At 45.3% G+C, this 15,550-nt stretch overlaps 1 protein-coding gene across 8 annotated transcripts; it reads right to left on the bottom strand.

Annotated features, from left to right (window-relative positions):
- Window positions 1–210: 210 nt before the first annotated feature.
- On the bottom strand, window positions 211–12,452 carry KHDRBS1 (KH RNA binding domain containing, signal transduction associated 1). Of its 8 annotated transcripts, XR_011201400.1 has the most exons (12): window positions 12,120–12,438; window positions 11,206–11,333; window positions 10,966–11,082; window positions 10,682–10,828; window positions 10,191–10,232; window positions 8,753–8,898; window positions 8,418–8,628; window positions 7,920–7,987; window positions 7,541–7,614; window positions 5,556–5,728; window positions 3,020–3,074; window positions 211–395 (listed from the first exon to the last, which is right to left on the bottom strand). XR_011201400.1 is itself a non-coding variant. In XM_069223324.1 (10 exons), the coding sequence occupies exons 1-10, from the start codon at window positions 12,310–12,312 to the stop codon at window positions 5,634–5,636; spliced, it is 1,221 nt and encodes a 406-aa protein (XP_069079425.1). In that variant the 5' UTR covers window positions 12,313–12,439; the 3' UTR covers window positions 4,443–5,633. The 8 variants fall into 8 exon arrangements, 5 of the variants coding, with proteins under 5 accessions (XP_069079425.1, XP_069079423.1, XP_069079422.1 ...); XR_011201401.1 differs by lacking the exon at window positions 10,191–10,232 and having other exon boundaries at window positions 12,120–12,452; XM_069223324.1 differs by lacking the exons at window positions 211–395; window positions 3,020–3,074 and having other exon boundaries at window positions 4,443–5,728; window positions 12,120–12,439.
- Between the last annotated feature and the right edge of the window lie 3,098 nt (window positions 12,453–15,550).

Raw genomic sequence — 15,550 nt, 5'->3', positions numbered from 1 at the left:
CACTATGGCATAAACTATGAACTCGAGCAGAGAGAGGACATTTCAATGTAAGTCTGAACCGCTCATTTTAAACCAGTCATAGAAGTTAGACTAAGTTACACTATATTCCAATGCAAAAGGCTACTGCTGTGGTATTTTCCGGGAGGGTCTACCCCTGTGGACAGGTCGTGTACGGACACGCCTGATAAAGTAGAACCATTCAACTCACAATTTATTGTATAAAAATAAATTTATTTTTAGATGCACAATAGAACAAGTATCAAATGGACAGTTTTGTGAAGCATGGACAAGCAGAATCTTCAACACCAGTTTCATGGAAGATGGCCGGGTTACGGGAACCTTCAAGGCGCTTGGCCATCCAGGCATGTCACCGTGGCAGCTGAAAGTCAAGCAACCTAAGAGTAAAAACAGAAACAGCCACCTGTATTATCGGTTTGTAATGCCACCAAGCTAATGAACTTATGATGCACGGAAGTGCGCAATCATTATATAACAGCCAGTCTACAACTCAAGAGTAGCACGGTCTATCGACAACTACAATAAAGACATGGCGTATTTGCTCAACAGTAGCAAGTTATCAGTTCGTTACATCGTTATCCCTGGTGACACCAGCACAGATTATTATTATTTTTTTAAAGTCCCTACCATCAGACTCCATTTCCCAGAAGCCCCGGACGCCGCGTCATCACAATGCCCCAGGTCCCCTGGAGCCGCTAAATCATTGCACGTGCTGGCCGCCCACGGCCCGGCTGCACCTAATCTCCCCTCCCACCGTGAGCTCTGAGGCATGCTATGAACCGGCAATATACAGCATCAGCTGGCTTCAATTACTAGCAGCTCTTTAAATACTCCTCGCAACCTCATTACACAAGCAGCTGGGACACGGAGCAAAGGTACTTCCTTTGGGACATTCCTTTGGAGTGGTAAGTTCTTACTTCCTCCTTCCCCTTTCCATAACCTCCCAGACAAGAGGCAAATCACCTCGTGGCTTAGGGTAAGTCCCTATTACTGGGCTCTCATGCCTAGTTCCATATTGCATGTGTGTGGTTGAGTGATTAACTACTTTTTTCACATAGTGTGCTGTGTTACGTTTGCAGTGGCACTTTGAATTCCACTGCGCTTTTTATTCCCCTATTCAGGCCTACCCTCAGAGAACTAACTGTTCAGGTAGGCTCAATTTTCTTCAGTTACTTTTAAGCATGCTACCATGCTTCTCCCTTTAGGGGATCCTGGACCCTGACGAATGCCCCAGACCTTCCAGCTAACAGTGAGGGCAGAAACATGGTTGTCCCTGAACTTAGACTCCTTGAGTCATTAATCTCAATCGAGTCCTTAGCCTACTTTTTTAGGCTTACCTGCAGACACCTACATTCAAATGGTTTCCTAATTGTAATAGGTGACTTGCAAGGTAATTTTATCTATTTACAACCTATATGGATCCTTGCATCTTTCCAGTTAAAGTTCAATTTCAGCACTCTCAGTAGTTCTTTAAATGAGGTTGTGACCGCCCAGGTAATATCTTACCTGGGTGGGGCTAGGTGGTCAAAATGATGAAGCATGACACTATAAAGTGTGTGGGACCACCTAGTCTGTAAAGGAAACTCCCTCTTGGTGACAGCTTCAACCACATTCATCTTCCCCCAACCCCCCTCCTTCATTCCGATCCGGAAACTATACGCTTAGCCAGCATTCCTTGAGCTGGGCCCAACGATCCAGTATCTTTCAGTCCTATACGCCCACCCCCCCCCCCCCCCCCAAACACCTTTAGTGGTTTGTTGACCAGCACAGATAAGTCAGGGCACAAATCACAACTACAGTTTAAACAGAAATGGCTCTTCTTCATTCTAAACTTTGTTTTTAAAAGTGTAATTAGAAGCATCTTAGAGCAAAATGCTTGTTTTCAGTACTTGAGTAAAAAAAAAAAAACCCTTAGGTTTTAGACCCACTCACTTTTAGTGAGTCCAGACTGCTACTAGCACTTTTATCTAGGTTACATTTATTTGCAAGTGCCCTATCACCCGCAAGGGTATCCTGGCGCTGAGCTAGGTATGTCTAGGATTGGTCGCAATTGAGAAGCCACCTTCTTTCTTAGGTCAAGAGATAAAAACTCCAATACAGATAGATAACTCATTCCAGCTTTACGAGCAATTCGGAACACGCTAGTCCTCCAGATACGGTTCTGTGTATGTGACGAGCGGAAGTCCTCTGGGGAAGGGATCGTTGGATGGAATATCTACTCGGCTGCATTTTTAAGGGTTGAAAATCTTTGCGATAGTTGGATTTCTACGTTCAGAGCTGCCAATTTTATAGAATGGGAGAATACATGTAAAATTAGGAGGGGCTTTTTTTTTTTTTAAACAAAAGTTTTATTATCTCAGCAATAAAGAGCTTGGCAAATTACCAAAAGAGTTTGTTTAATTTTGCTTTCACTTTTCACATATACAACCATAGTCTTGCAAAGAAAGATTAAAGACACCAGCGATTTTAGAGATTTGTGGATGGGTGATCTAGTTTATGTAGGGCGCCCCACTCTGGCTGGCCTCTTCAAAGGACTATTGCCCAAAAAGCATGCGGTCTAGTTCGCTGCTTAATACCCTTCCCTTTTAATTAAAGTTTTTTTCTTTAAGGGGATGCTGCACTCTCTCTCTCTCCACCCCCCCCCCCCCCCAAATCTAGATCTGGTCCCGAACATATCAAGGTGTATATACTAAAGTAGTGCGGAGAAGTCTCAAGTGGCATCTGCTCAACATGTCAAGTAACTTACAATTCTTTTGCATACAACTTTCGTTTTACGTACCGTACACGATTGTGTGAATAGTTTTACTTGCACTTTTCAGATTAAGCATACAATTACCTTTGACACTCGAGTTATTTCAGCATAAAGTAAAACATGCATAGGTAAAGCAAGTGAAAAAGCACAAAGCGTTTCTCCTGTTACCAATTGCTAATTAAGCTACACTGCTTTAGGTTCAAATAATGTGCTTTGTTTACAACATCAACATTATATTGGGCTACTGACCTGAAAGCGATCTTCAGTAAGTCTTCACATCGAGTCAGAAAGGAAAGGCAAAACCCTAACACAAGAGAAAGATAATTAGTATCAGCCTGTTCGCTCTGCCCACCCACCCCATAAAGCAAGTCATGCAGCATATAAAAAAGATAAAAAAATAAATCGAGAGGGATTTAAGAAAACAATCTTCTATTAAAACATTAATGCCGGAATTTATTTGTATATCAGTAGGGCCGTAAATTTTTTGGGGGGGCATTAGTATTGATCTACTAAAGACGGTAAACTATAAGCTCTTCCAGGTGTTTTTGTTGCGTTTTCTTAATTACAAAAGAGTAAGCATTTATCCTTACAACTAATTTACATTTCTTTTAAACCGGCTTTTTCTATGTAACATTTTGTCTTTTTGTTTGACAGTTTTTGGATTACAAGTTTTACAAAGCGGTCACATTTTAAGAAAACGATATAGAACATTAGAATGATACACTTATTTTGTGTTACCTTGGTTTGCGTTGCTTGTTAGCTTTACAGATCCTTATCTCCTGCAGTATTTTTCCTTTATAAAGGGGGAGGGGCAGTGAGTGATCTTTGTGTCAGTCACACAAGGACCCCAGACCCTGAGAAATGATCTTGGCAACATTGGTGAACATAAGTTATTTCAGTTAGTCACAAACTACAAATACAATGATTTTATTAGTTTTTTTAACGTAATCCTCCTACAAGCATTTGAACGAAATAGCTTTTTAATGCCAGTTTTTCACCCCCAAGCAGTTTGGTCTACTTATTGTAGAAAACAAACAGCAGTCAGAACAGGGACACACAGAAGTCCCTTTCCATTTCTAGCATTTCAATCAGTGTTCGGTTAATGTTGGATGCATTGCAGCTAATAACTTAGGACACCTTGCAGCTGCCAGTCCAACTTCCCAAGCAGCGTTAATTTAGTATGGTACACAAAAGCTGTTCAATTTTGGAACATTTATACTAAAACTCTTAATGGGAGTACTAAATCGTTTAAATGCTAAATGACAAATTAAATAGGCTGGGAAAACAGGAAGAGACTTCCCACTAGTTTCAGGGCAAACAGCGAGTGAAGTCTCACAACCAAGCCAAATAGATGGCTGCGTTTAAGTAAGTTTGTGATGCAAACACTATACCCACTTACACACCCAACACTTGTCTGCAAAGGTTTATTGAGCAGCCTGTTTAGAGAAACTTCCAGGGGGTGAAAAAAGTAATGGATGTGCCATCAGCCAGTTATAATGGCTGCCAGCGTTTATCTAATAATTTTAAGACTTCTTTTTAAGACTTCAATACAATACTTTCTCTCTTTTTAAGACTTGTAAATACAAGTTAAAATACTGCACCCATTTTAAAACAAAAGTATTTTTAACAAACAATCCCACAGCTTTTATTACAAAAAAGACAATTCGCCACATTTGCTTTGATTAAAAAATGACTAAACTTTATTGACAAAACTGGCAGACATTTTGACATAAGTTTAGCTACCTATTTAGGCAGTCTTCACACATTCATTAATTATCCTACGCGCACACTGAAAGGACGGTGTAGAAACCCACAGGATTGATAACTATGTACAAAAAGGAAGCTTTTCATGGTTTGCTCCTTCCCCTAATTGCAGTTTATGAAGTACCAATGTGTGAGATCAGCTTGAGTAGTGGTCACCCAATGAACGCAGCGTGGAGCAGCACTCCCAAGGCCACTGCTGCTCGGCAGGAAAGGGTGACGGTCCCTATTGAGTAAGGCCAATTGGTCCACTGCATTTCCATGCACGTTAGTTACTCCCACGTCGCCGGGGAGGCTGTCTGTTAGGCAGGTTAACGCCCATCTTACAGAAGGCTACTTAAATCATACTGTATCTGAAATCAGATCATTAACTAGCAATTTCGAGCAAAGTAAGGAAGAATACAACTAAACTTAAGATATAAAAGAGGGGGCCCATCTCCCTACAGCATGCAGGCACACGTAAGATGGCCAACCCTTCAAGAAGATCTCAACAACCGTTATTGTTTCAACCTACCCCACCAATAATGTATTATTTTGTTACGAGTTAATTTTTTTTGGGGGGGGGGGGGGGGCGCAGAGTCCCAATATACTATTTCAATAAATCCCTCCATTATAGCTTTGCATTAAAATGTGGTTCAAGATTCACTTGTCAATCTGCTTTTTTGACTGCCAAACAGATAAGATTTTTTTAAACAATTTACGCATTGCTTTTAAAATTAAAAGGAAAAAATGTTTTTAAATGCCAAGTTTAGGGCTCTATAGCTACAACTTTTAAGATTTGTAACAAAAAGTAAAAAAATAAATACTTCGGTTTCTTAACCAGCTTTGACTTCACAACCAAGCCATAAGTAGTTTGAAATGAACTAAATTTTGAAAATAACAGCAGAACACCGTTTAGAAAGAGCGTTTAGGCTACACTACACATAAAATTAGATGTTCGTACAACTAACTTAACGCCATTAAAATACTCCTTGGTACAGAAGGTGGTATGAAGAAGAGCACGAAAGAATAGTTAGACAATTACTTGTCTGCCCGAAAAGCAACAGGATGAGCCTGGAAACCAGTATCTGGGAACGTGCACAATGCCGGTCGTATTGACTCTTTAATAGCGTCCGTAGGGGTGATCTCTGTATGAGCCTTTTACAGGTCGAGCTGGCGGAGCCTTCAATGCACGCGAGCTGTTCCAGTCATCTTGCCCTAAGGAAGGAAAAACATTAGGCAACGAGGTCAACGTAGTATATAGGGCATGAACAGCACTGGCACCCTTTAGGAGGACGGTAGAGTGGAGGGTCAGAGCGGAATGGCAATGAGGGGAATAGTGTCGTAGAAAGGGATAGCTAAGAGTATTGTCAGAGTGGAATGGTGAGTGGGTCATTATTGGAGTGGCAAAGTGTTAAGTCATGTAGAGTGGTACAGAGTACAGTTCCGGAGTGCAGTGGCATTAAGTGCATTGCATACAGCAGAACAAGCGGGGCCGTGCAGCACGGAGTACAGACAAGCGGCATAATTAGAGGGGCAGAGTTTAGTGCATTGGCATGAACAGCAGTGGTTAAGCAGAGTGGCAAGAGTGTTTCAGTGTAGAGTGAAGTGGAGTGGTGCAGAGGCAGAGTAGTGATAAAGAGTAGATCAGAGTGGAGTACAATCGGGTGGTGAAGACTGCAGGGCATAGAATGGTGTGTTACAGAGTTAAGTACATTTGAGTAGTGTTGCAGAGTGACGTGGAGTTAAGACAGACTGGTGTGGTCTAGACTGGACGAGAAGTGCATTGACAGTATTACAGGGTAGAGAGGCATAGCACGAGGTGGCATTAAGTGCAATTGAGTCGAGTAGCACAGGAAGGGTACACTAGAATGGTGCAGACTAGAGTGCATTGGAATGAGTGCAGTATTAATCGTGTTGTAGCACACTGCAATTAGACATCACATTTTCAATTGAAAGTACCATTACATTTGCACACAGTTTACTAATAAACCCATACATTGCAGACAAACGTATGGAAATTATCACTTATTTGTTTTGGTCATATTTAAATGTTCAATACTCCAGAAGTAACAAATAATGTGCTTAATTTGCGTCCCCAGTACCGATATATTCTTTAATACGTAGTTAATTTAAATGTCACGTGCTTGAAAAAAATAAAAAAATAATAACTCTAGTATCCCAAGTGAGAGGATATGACAATTTTGTTGATGGCGGAGAAAGAAAAAAGTGAAGTGCCTAGACGGTGCCTGACATTGGACCTCGGTCTTGGAATGCACATCAGTTGTGAAGAGCTAAGAAATAGATTTAATGGCCTGTTTACATGAAGGGTACACTGAAGGATTGTGAAAATAAGGTTTGGTCAAGTCGGACAGCCTAACACGTAAAGTAAATGGAAAGCAAGAAAACGAGATTTAAAGCCAATGGCAAGCAAATGACAGAGTGCATTCCTAGGCCAGATTTCCGAATGTCCCCCGCATATCTTTAGCCTGCCACACAGCTCCACTGACTGGTAAGAGGCGAACTAAAAAAGGCAGTAACGCAATCGCGCGCGCCTACAAAATTACGCAATGAGTTTTATTTTTTGCTGGCCTAACCCTTCCTCTCGACACTGCATGTGCGCAGTTAAAGGACAGAAAGGAGCCAATCAGAGCTAGAACAGAAAATACGCTCTGGGGAGGAGAAAAACACCAAGAAAGCTATTCTTTAAGAGGTGAGCAAATGCGGGCCCATAAAGCCAGCCAATGCTAAATGATGGACGTATAAGCATCTACAAGTTCAATAGGCCCACAATAAATAGTCTGCCTTTACAGAGAGCACGGCCTATTAGTGGAAATAGGAAGGGAAAAGTTACCACTGCGTGTTTTCCCTCGTATATCCGTTGCATGTCAGGAGATAAAGCACCATACGGGGGCGACAGAGCAAGAACACTCAGAGTGGAGAAAAACGTACCCATCTATCCCCCACAATTCATGTGCGACTAGTAAACCTTGCTATGAAGGAAGAAAAACCCCACATACAAATGCCTACCTTCCGGCCTACCGTAGCTGTCGTATGATTCTGGTGTCTCGCCGTGGGCGTAGTCATAGTATTCTGCTGTATCTCTACGAGCAAGAAACGGATCTGGTCAGTTTTCCCAAAATATATGGTATAGCAAAAATAAAACATCTACATCAAACGTAGAATTGTCCCTTTTTACACCACAAAGGAGGGGAAACGCAATTTTGTATCACTTATTTATGCAAGCTTTTAAATGGATTTAAGCACACAAGCAGCAAACCATAAAATGGGTCTGTGTACTAGGGATGTGGCTGGTACGATTTTGTAAATCCTTGGACATTGTCAATCAAGAGAAGAGAGGGGAAGGTATGGATACAGTACGGGACTCAAGCCCTGCGAGTTCACTCACCCTTGACCCTGGCTGTAGTAGCCTTCGTACCCCTCGTAACTCTGCTCAGCATAGGTATCCTCATAGCCCTGTAATGGAAAGGACAGTGAGATGCAAGCTAACACAGCCAGGAAGTGTGCGGGCACTGGAGGGATAAAGTCATTTCTACCTCTACATGATTGGACATGGGCTTTCCTGCTTGCAGGATCGGCACCAGCAGCTTTAGTGAGCAACAACTGCCTTAATGGGACAAGCACAGGTGTGCCCCAGTATACAGATTACGAGGTCGTGTATTAACATTGTGTACAACAGACTGGACCAAGCCGCACCTGCCACCATTTTTAGGTTTGTCCAAGGTGCTCAGGTTACTCCATACATTTTCCCCTTGTCAAAACAAACCATAATTAACTGCATTTGCTCCCACTCATTCCCCACCGTTTATCATGTCACTAGACTACTTATAGGAACACACAGCAAACGAACAGAATTTTACGCAAAAAGCCCGATCACGGCACTCACATAATCGTTGTATGGTTCTGCAGCTGGGGGTGGTGGAAGCGGTATCCTCTGAATTCCTGGCGGTCTGGAGCGGGTTGGAGGCATGCCTCTGCCAGAAGGCGAAGGGGGGACACCACGACCAGCACTACCACCTCTTGGTAGTGGACCTCCTCTACCAGGTGGCGCTCCGCGGGGCCCCAAAGCTCCACGAGGTGGTGGAACCCCGCGCCCCCTAAAAGATTAAGACCGGAACGTTAACCTTTTACTTACGAGAACCATGACCTAAATAACTCGCTAACGGAAATATAGAATCCACCTTAAAGCAAGTACACACACGAAAGTTAAAGATATGTTACCTCGCAACTGGTGCGGGAGGCGGCGGCGGCAGGGCTCCTCTTCCGCGGGACGGTGGGCCACCACGGCCACGCGCAGCCTCTGGTGGAGCTCCATTCAGGTAAGACAGCTCCAAAAACTGGTCCTGACAGATGTCATCCATCATATCCTGATGAGAAAAGAAGCCGTTCAAGCGGCCACGTATAATCTAGAAAAGAACCCACTGCAACAGAACCCTTTCAGTTCATGCCAACAAGGACACATTTACAGCCCCCCCCCCCCCCCCACATCCCTCAAATTAAATTACCATCCTACCCAAAACAACCTTCACTCCAAACTATAGTCCCACCCTGGCTAAAGAACGTACTTCCAGCCCAGAAGTTAATGCTTATTCTACTCGGGTAACCAACATACGGCTCAAGATTTTTCTATTTGGTACTAAAGAGTGGGACTGTACCCTTAACAGCATCATTTGCATGCACATGCTTCACTGATGTGAGGCAGTAGCCTCTTCCGTGTTTATGCTCACTTAATGATACATCGAGACTGAAGATCTTAAAGCCGCTGAAAAACGCTCTTTGTATGATTAGGACATGGACCGAAAGAGCCATACAAACTTAGCAAATGAGCTCTAAAGATTTATAAAACATGCCGGGTGTTGAGCATGCCATTATACACCCTCTTCTAATTGCATAGATGGACTAGCAGACAATCCATAAAGTGCGCAAAACGTGATGCGCACACAACCTAATATTTTTAAGTCCGATAACGCAGAGCCCTGTTGATAAATTGACTGAATAATTATTTATGGCTCGTGAGATAGAGCTATAGTTGAATGAGAGGGGCATATAACCTGAAATCCAAATAATGGCGTCGTCGACAATAACAGTATTCTCTCCAAGGCAGGATATTGCCATACAAGCACCAATAAAGCTTAAGGGGGTGAGCCTATCCAACACAAGCCAAAAATATTCAAGCAAGTGGGTAAAGGAGCGATTAGGGGCTGCCCAAACGACCAAACAGACTGCCGAAGCAGACGTAATCAAGGACGTATTCCGCAGTAAAGTTGGGCTATAAACCCATACGAATTTCACAACTGGCGATTGCAGCGCGGATAGGGCTCTGGGTGAAAGTGGCACATTAAAGATGAGAGCTCAAATGGATATCGCTTGCAACGGCGACTCCAATGTTTGCCTCAACTTAGGAAATGACCACAGCGACACGGTCAAATGAGACACTGCTTCTCAATATGCCGAGGCCTTACACCCTGGACAACGGCACCGAACAAATCAGTCACTAACGGCTAACAGGAAAACTAAGTTTGGCTGGGTGGGCAATGACACAAGTCATATTTTAAAAGGGCCCTTGGGGCATCAAGCCAGTTATGTATGAAAACAGGGTGCTAAGGCACAAAACGTCGGTAAGTAAGAGGCAGTGTTTCGTCTGTTTGTGTATACTTACATGGGAGCTTCGTGACAACCCTCTCCACTGGACCATCCCGTCCTAGAACAAGGCGAGATATTACTATTGCCCTCCTGCTGGAGGAGCCCAGCTCAGTAACAGGCCTACCTGAGCCATGCCCCGCCCCCCACCCCACTTTACTATACCCCCCACTAGGAACGACCCTACCACAGAATAAGAATACTTCCACAACGTTGGAAAACAAGTTTTCTGCAATCAATCACATCTCCCACAATCGACTCTTCAAGTTCAGGCACATATATAGCACACAGGCAGCCAGATCCTGAGAAGCCTACCCTGGGGACTTGCAACTATAAGTGTACAGTGGAGAGAACTCTCCCTGGCATTCAGCACTTACAAAAGCCCCATGAAATTAATGAATGGGAGAAAGGAGAATTCACAAAACTAAAAGAATGAAACCAACTCAAATGCAGGAATACTAAAGTAGTAAGAAAGAACTATCTAAATTAAAAGCTTAATATGATACATACCGGCACTAGGAACTTTTTAACCTCTTCCATTGCGTGCGACATGCGCGTGTACGCCTCACACGGGGGCCCGAAGACCTCGATGAACACGTGCAGATCCATGTTGAGATGGGCATATTTTGGATCGCCGCCTTTTCGCAAATCCTCCTCCTGAGAATAGGAGGAACACAACAAATCTCAGCATAGGCACGGAAACAAACCATGTCTAAACTTGAAATCGTGGGTTCGACAAAGTAAAGTCTTCCTTAAAGGCGAGCTTGAATTTACTGATTTCAGCTATATCTTACCTTTCCTTTGTCCCTCATGGAGCCCTTCCCCAACACGGAAATTTTGGCTCCAGTCTCTTCTTGCAGTCTCTTAATCGTATTGCCCTGCGGCCCCAGGATTTTTCCAACAAAATTAAACTGAAAAGAGCAGAATAGTCATTAAGTCGACAACGAAACTAGCACCAAGTACAATCCCCTACGCTATACTCGTCGGTAGTATTATAACAAAATTATTCGCATATCGCCAATCGCTGCCATTACCTTTGGGTACTGCTTTACAGGAATAAGAATGCGCTCCTTCAGCTTCATATTCTTGTGGGAAAATAAATCGAGGTATGTGTCTGCCTCATCTTCGTCTTTTTTATCTCCTTTCTGGACCTTTTCAATTTCTTTAATAAAAAAGAAAAAAAAAATCAGACACAAATTACTTTGCTCTTAACCGATACAACTGTGATGGATGTATACGAAAACTAAATTGACCACTCGCTGATGGCACAAATCGGTTTTAGTGGAAACGGTTAAACGGGAATGGTAAACAAGCAAGGCAACTAAGAAGGTGCTTTGTGTTAAAAGGTGTACTGGTCTCAAAGGCGACGTATGCTAGCTGACCTAGGAACAGCACCCATTCTGCTGCGCATCGGCCAGGGCGCAGGAGCCCCTAAGAGCCCGGCGAAGGAGCAGAGGCGCAGCGTGCCCGTGGACACCATTTTGAAACAAAGCCGCTTGCTTACAGTGGCCATTTTGAAGAACGGATTTGCAGACGTTGGGCGGGGCAAAAGCCGTTCGCAAACCTGTTATTTTCGCAACAACACGGACCCAGTCGCGATTACACTGCGGAAACAAGAATACACTTTCACCTTCCATGCTATGGGTCCGATCGATACCAGGCGCTTTTAAAACTATGGGCGATAGTCAACTCACCCTGCTACAATGCCCCCGCGTTATTGTGACCCAACCATCAAGCCAGGGATATTCTAAAACTACGAATCGCCATTTAACCAAAAACATCGACGTTTTCACGTTTAATCCCCTTCCGCCCATCCTTTCTTTGGGTCTTGGACTCTGCAACCTCATCCACTTCTACCACCCACCCCAGTCACGCTTCACTCCATACACCCGTCCTTTCCCTACCTAAATTTCCCACCCCTAGCGGATGCAATTTAATAATGTCATACCAGTGCTCAGAAGTTTCATGGCGTGTGTAAAGCTCGGATCAAGACTGTCCTTTTCGGCCAGCAGCTGAGGAAGGTATTTGCTTTCGGGCTCTTGGGTCGGTGGTGCGGATGGCGGCTCAGACCGACCTCCGCGGGAGCCTTTGAAACCTCCGCGGCGAGCTCCTCGACCGAGCATGCTTCTCGGGGCCTGCATGGTTGCAACGTGCTTCAAGAAAAGAAGCCGACGAAAATTGGATTTCAGGGACTGCGCAGTCACGATAAGAGCCCTGCTGGTGGAAGACCTAGAAAGAGCTGCAATTTGCTGCGCCGCGCCTAATACACATAGGTGGGGGGAGGGTGGGTTAACAGGAAGTGACGTTACGGCCAACGGCTACTAGAACGCCCCTTGCCCCGCCCTACCGCAACATGGGGAGACAGGGTGGAACCTACTGGCGCAAGCACAGTTTGAGAGCGGAGTGTTTTGTCTTGAAATCCAATGAGGTGACTCTCATGCTTCGGCGCACGCGGAAGGTTTTTTGTTCGATGCTAAGTTCCCTGAGTAAACAACGTGGTGGGGTCCACGACCCACGCGAATATGAACATTTCTTGCGTTCACAATAAGAATTTGTAATTCTATTTGGGAGACGGAAGCGAAGATTATGCTTCTCTTTCATTATACTGCAAACACAGTAGCCAATAACAGTGAATAGGTGCCCACATTACATTGCCCATGAGGCATAAACACACTCTAAATGACTCACTGTTGCGATGCTCGTGCTTGGTGGCATAAGCTCCCAGCCTATTGTGCGTCACTAAGTTCGAGCATAGCAACTTGGGGAGAGATTCTAGGGACTGCAGACGGTTGGAAGCATCGTTGGTGTACGGACGGCCTCACTGTTGTCGGGGTCATTACGTTAATAGAAATAAACTCTCCTTAAAACTTACTGGAAGGTTTCCTTCTTAACACCCACCAATCAGGACTCATCAGTTCCTATAAAGTCCCCCAAACATACCATACTTACTCTTTCTGGTGGATACAACTATCTGTGGATTTCTCACCTTATGAATTCTCCCAATGCACCAGCGTCCAATAGAATATTTTTCCTACCTTGCCACATCGACGAGGACGTCATAATAGCACGGCTCCGCACACTATTTCCTACAGAGATGACAGCCCTCAGTCCAACTTTGTCTCCCCAGCCGAAGTCACCTGAGGTGTCTCTGGCGCTGTCTTTGGTAGAGATTTTGGTGTTGCCTGCGAGTCCTGTGGCTCAATTTGCACCTGCATCCTCGCAAGGCAAAAAGTTGGGGCGTCAGATCTTGCCCAATCTCCACAAGGGGAACAGGAGTATCCTGCCTTTCTGAGAGCAGATCCATCTCTGTTCCTAAATGCTAGGTTTAGCATTTTTAATAAAGCAGTGGGCCCCTCTGATGCGCCTGCTGGCCCCACAGGTCCTTTAGCCTTTATGCAGGGGATGCCATGGCCTTACAAGCAGGCCCAGTTTATGCCTTTCCTACCAGCAACCCCTTTTGAATATACTGGCTCGGCTCCGAAGATGACACCGCCTCTACCCCAGATGTCGGCGGCGCAGGTACCGGCGTTCGATTGACCTTGAGCAAAGTCGGCTCAGTCTACTCCGACGCAGGGCGTGGATCTGGCTCCCTCTCCTCCAGTTTCGCCTTCTCCATTGGGGCATTGTCGACGTCAGTGAACTTGTTATTAAAGCCACGTTTGGAATTGTCGCGTAGGCTCTCATTCTAATGAGACTACTGGATTTTGAGCAGCAGAATCGTCCGCGTTGTGGGAGACTGAGTCTAACCCACTGCGGGTGACACCTGTCGCTCTAATCTGGGTTTTTCCCCGGCCAACTAGCAGTGCCTCATACCTACCACAGGATAGTGATGATTGGGCAGCAGAGGCCATGACATACTAGGCTTCTCAGGGAAGTCGTGGTCACTCAGGTCGCATCCAGTTCTCTCATTTAAAACTTAGGCCCTCATTACAACCCTGGCGGTCAGTGGTAAAGCGGCGGTAAAACCGCCAACAGGCCAGCAGTAAAAAATGGAATTATGACCATGGCGGAAACCGCCAACATAGACAGCCACTTTAACACTCCGACCGCCACAGCGGTACAAACAAACAGCATGGCGGTCACCGCCAACAGACAGGCAGAAGAAAATGTACTGCCCACACTATTATGACAGGCCAATCCGCTACCTTTTCCGGGGCGGATTCAACGTGAACAAAAATACGTCGGAAACAGGACTTGGAAGGGAAAATACTCACCTCTACACACCCCATGAGGAACCAGGATGCCATAGAGCCTGAAGTCCAAATACTCCCTGCGATTGTCTTCCTGCTCCCCTATGAGGAGCACGACGACGGCGACGACCACGGTGAGTACAGCACCTACAACACAGGGGAGGGAAAAGAGAGTGACACACACACGCAACACCCCCACCATCACCCACAACAACACACACACCAATACATGCTGAAACATTACATTTGGGCCCCCTACTCCTCCCTGGAAGAACGCAAGGACAAAAGGAAATGATTGTAACCATTGTAATCAATAAACATCCATTAGTCAAAAATGTATATACACAATAAACAAATATGTACACCAAGAATTCAAGGCCAGGTACTGCACCTATATAGTCCGTGGACCACTGGGCCCAAAATGCATGGGCGAGGCCCACACAAGATACCCAATCGAAACGGAGAGAACACTGCAGGGGCATCAGATCGAAATAAAACAGGCACCTTAGGGGGAAGGGAACGGGGGGGCACGTCAGCCGGATGAGTGCACAACTCCAGCTCCACGAGGGGGCTTCATGCCCATTGATGTATCCTGGGGAGTGCAAAGCCACAGTCTCTCAAGTCTCTCCAGTGGGTGGGTTGCCCACTGCTTTATCCTGGGGAGTGCAAAGCCACAGTCTCTCAAGTCTCTCAAGTGGGTGGGTTGCCCACTGCTTTATCCTGGGGAGTGCAAAGCCACAGTCTTTCAAGTCTCTCCAGTGGGTGGGTTGCCCACTGCTTTATCCTGGGGAGTGCAAAGCCACAGTCTCTCAAGTGGGTGGGTTGCCCACTGCTTTATCCTGGGGAGTGTAAAGCCACAGTCTCTCAAGTCTCTCCAGTGGGTGGGTTGCCCACTGCTTTATCCTGGGGAGTGCAAAGCCACAGTCTCTCAAGTCTCTCCAGTGGGTGGGTTTCCCACTGCTTTATCCTGGGGAGTGCAAAGCCACAGTCTCTCAAGTGGATAACAGTCTCCACTGGTTCTGGAGGGGGCTTTGTGCCCAGAGTGCTTCATCCTGCCAAGGACTGAGGTAGTGGATGCCTTTCTCCACTGGTTCTGGAGGGGGCTTTGTGCCCAGAGTGCTTCATCCTGCCAAGGACTGAGGTAGTGGATGTGATACTCCACTGACGGTGGGGCAACATGGAAGCTGCC

The sequence above is a fragment of the Pleurodeles waltl genome, chromosome 3_1, assembly GCF_031143425.1.
Source record: "Pleurodeles waltl isolate 20211129_DDA chromosome 3_1, aPleWal1.hap1.20221129, whole genome shotgun sequence".
NCBI lineage: Eukaryota > Metazoa > Chordata > Amphibia > Caudata > Salamandridae > Pleurodeles > Pleurodeles waltl.
The sequence above is the reverse complement of the archived record's forward strand: the minus strand, read 5'-3'. Positions and strand labels throughout refer to the sequence as shown.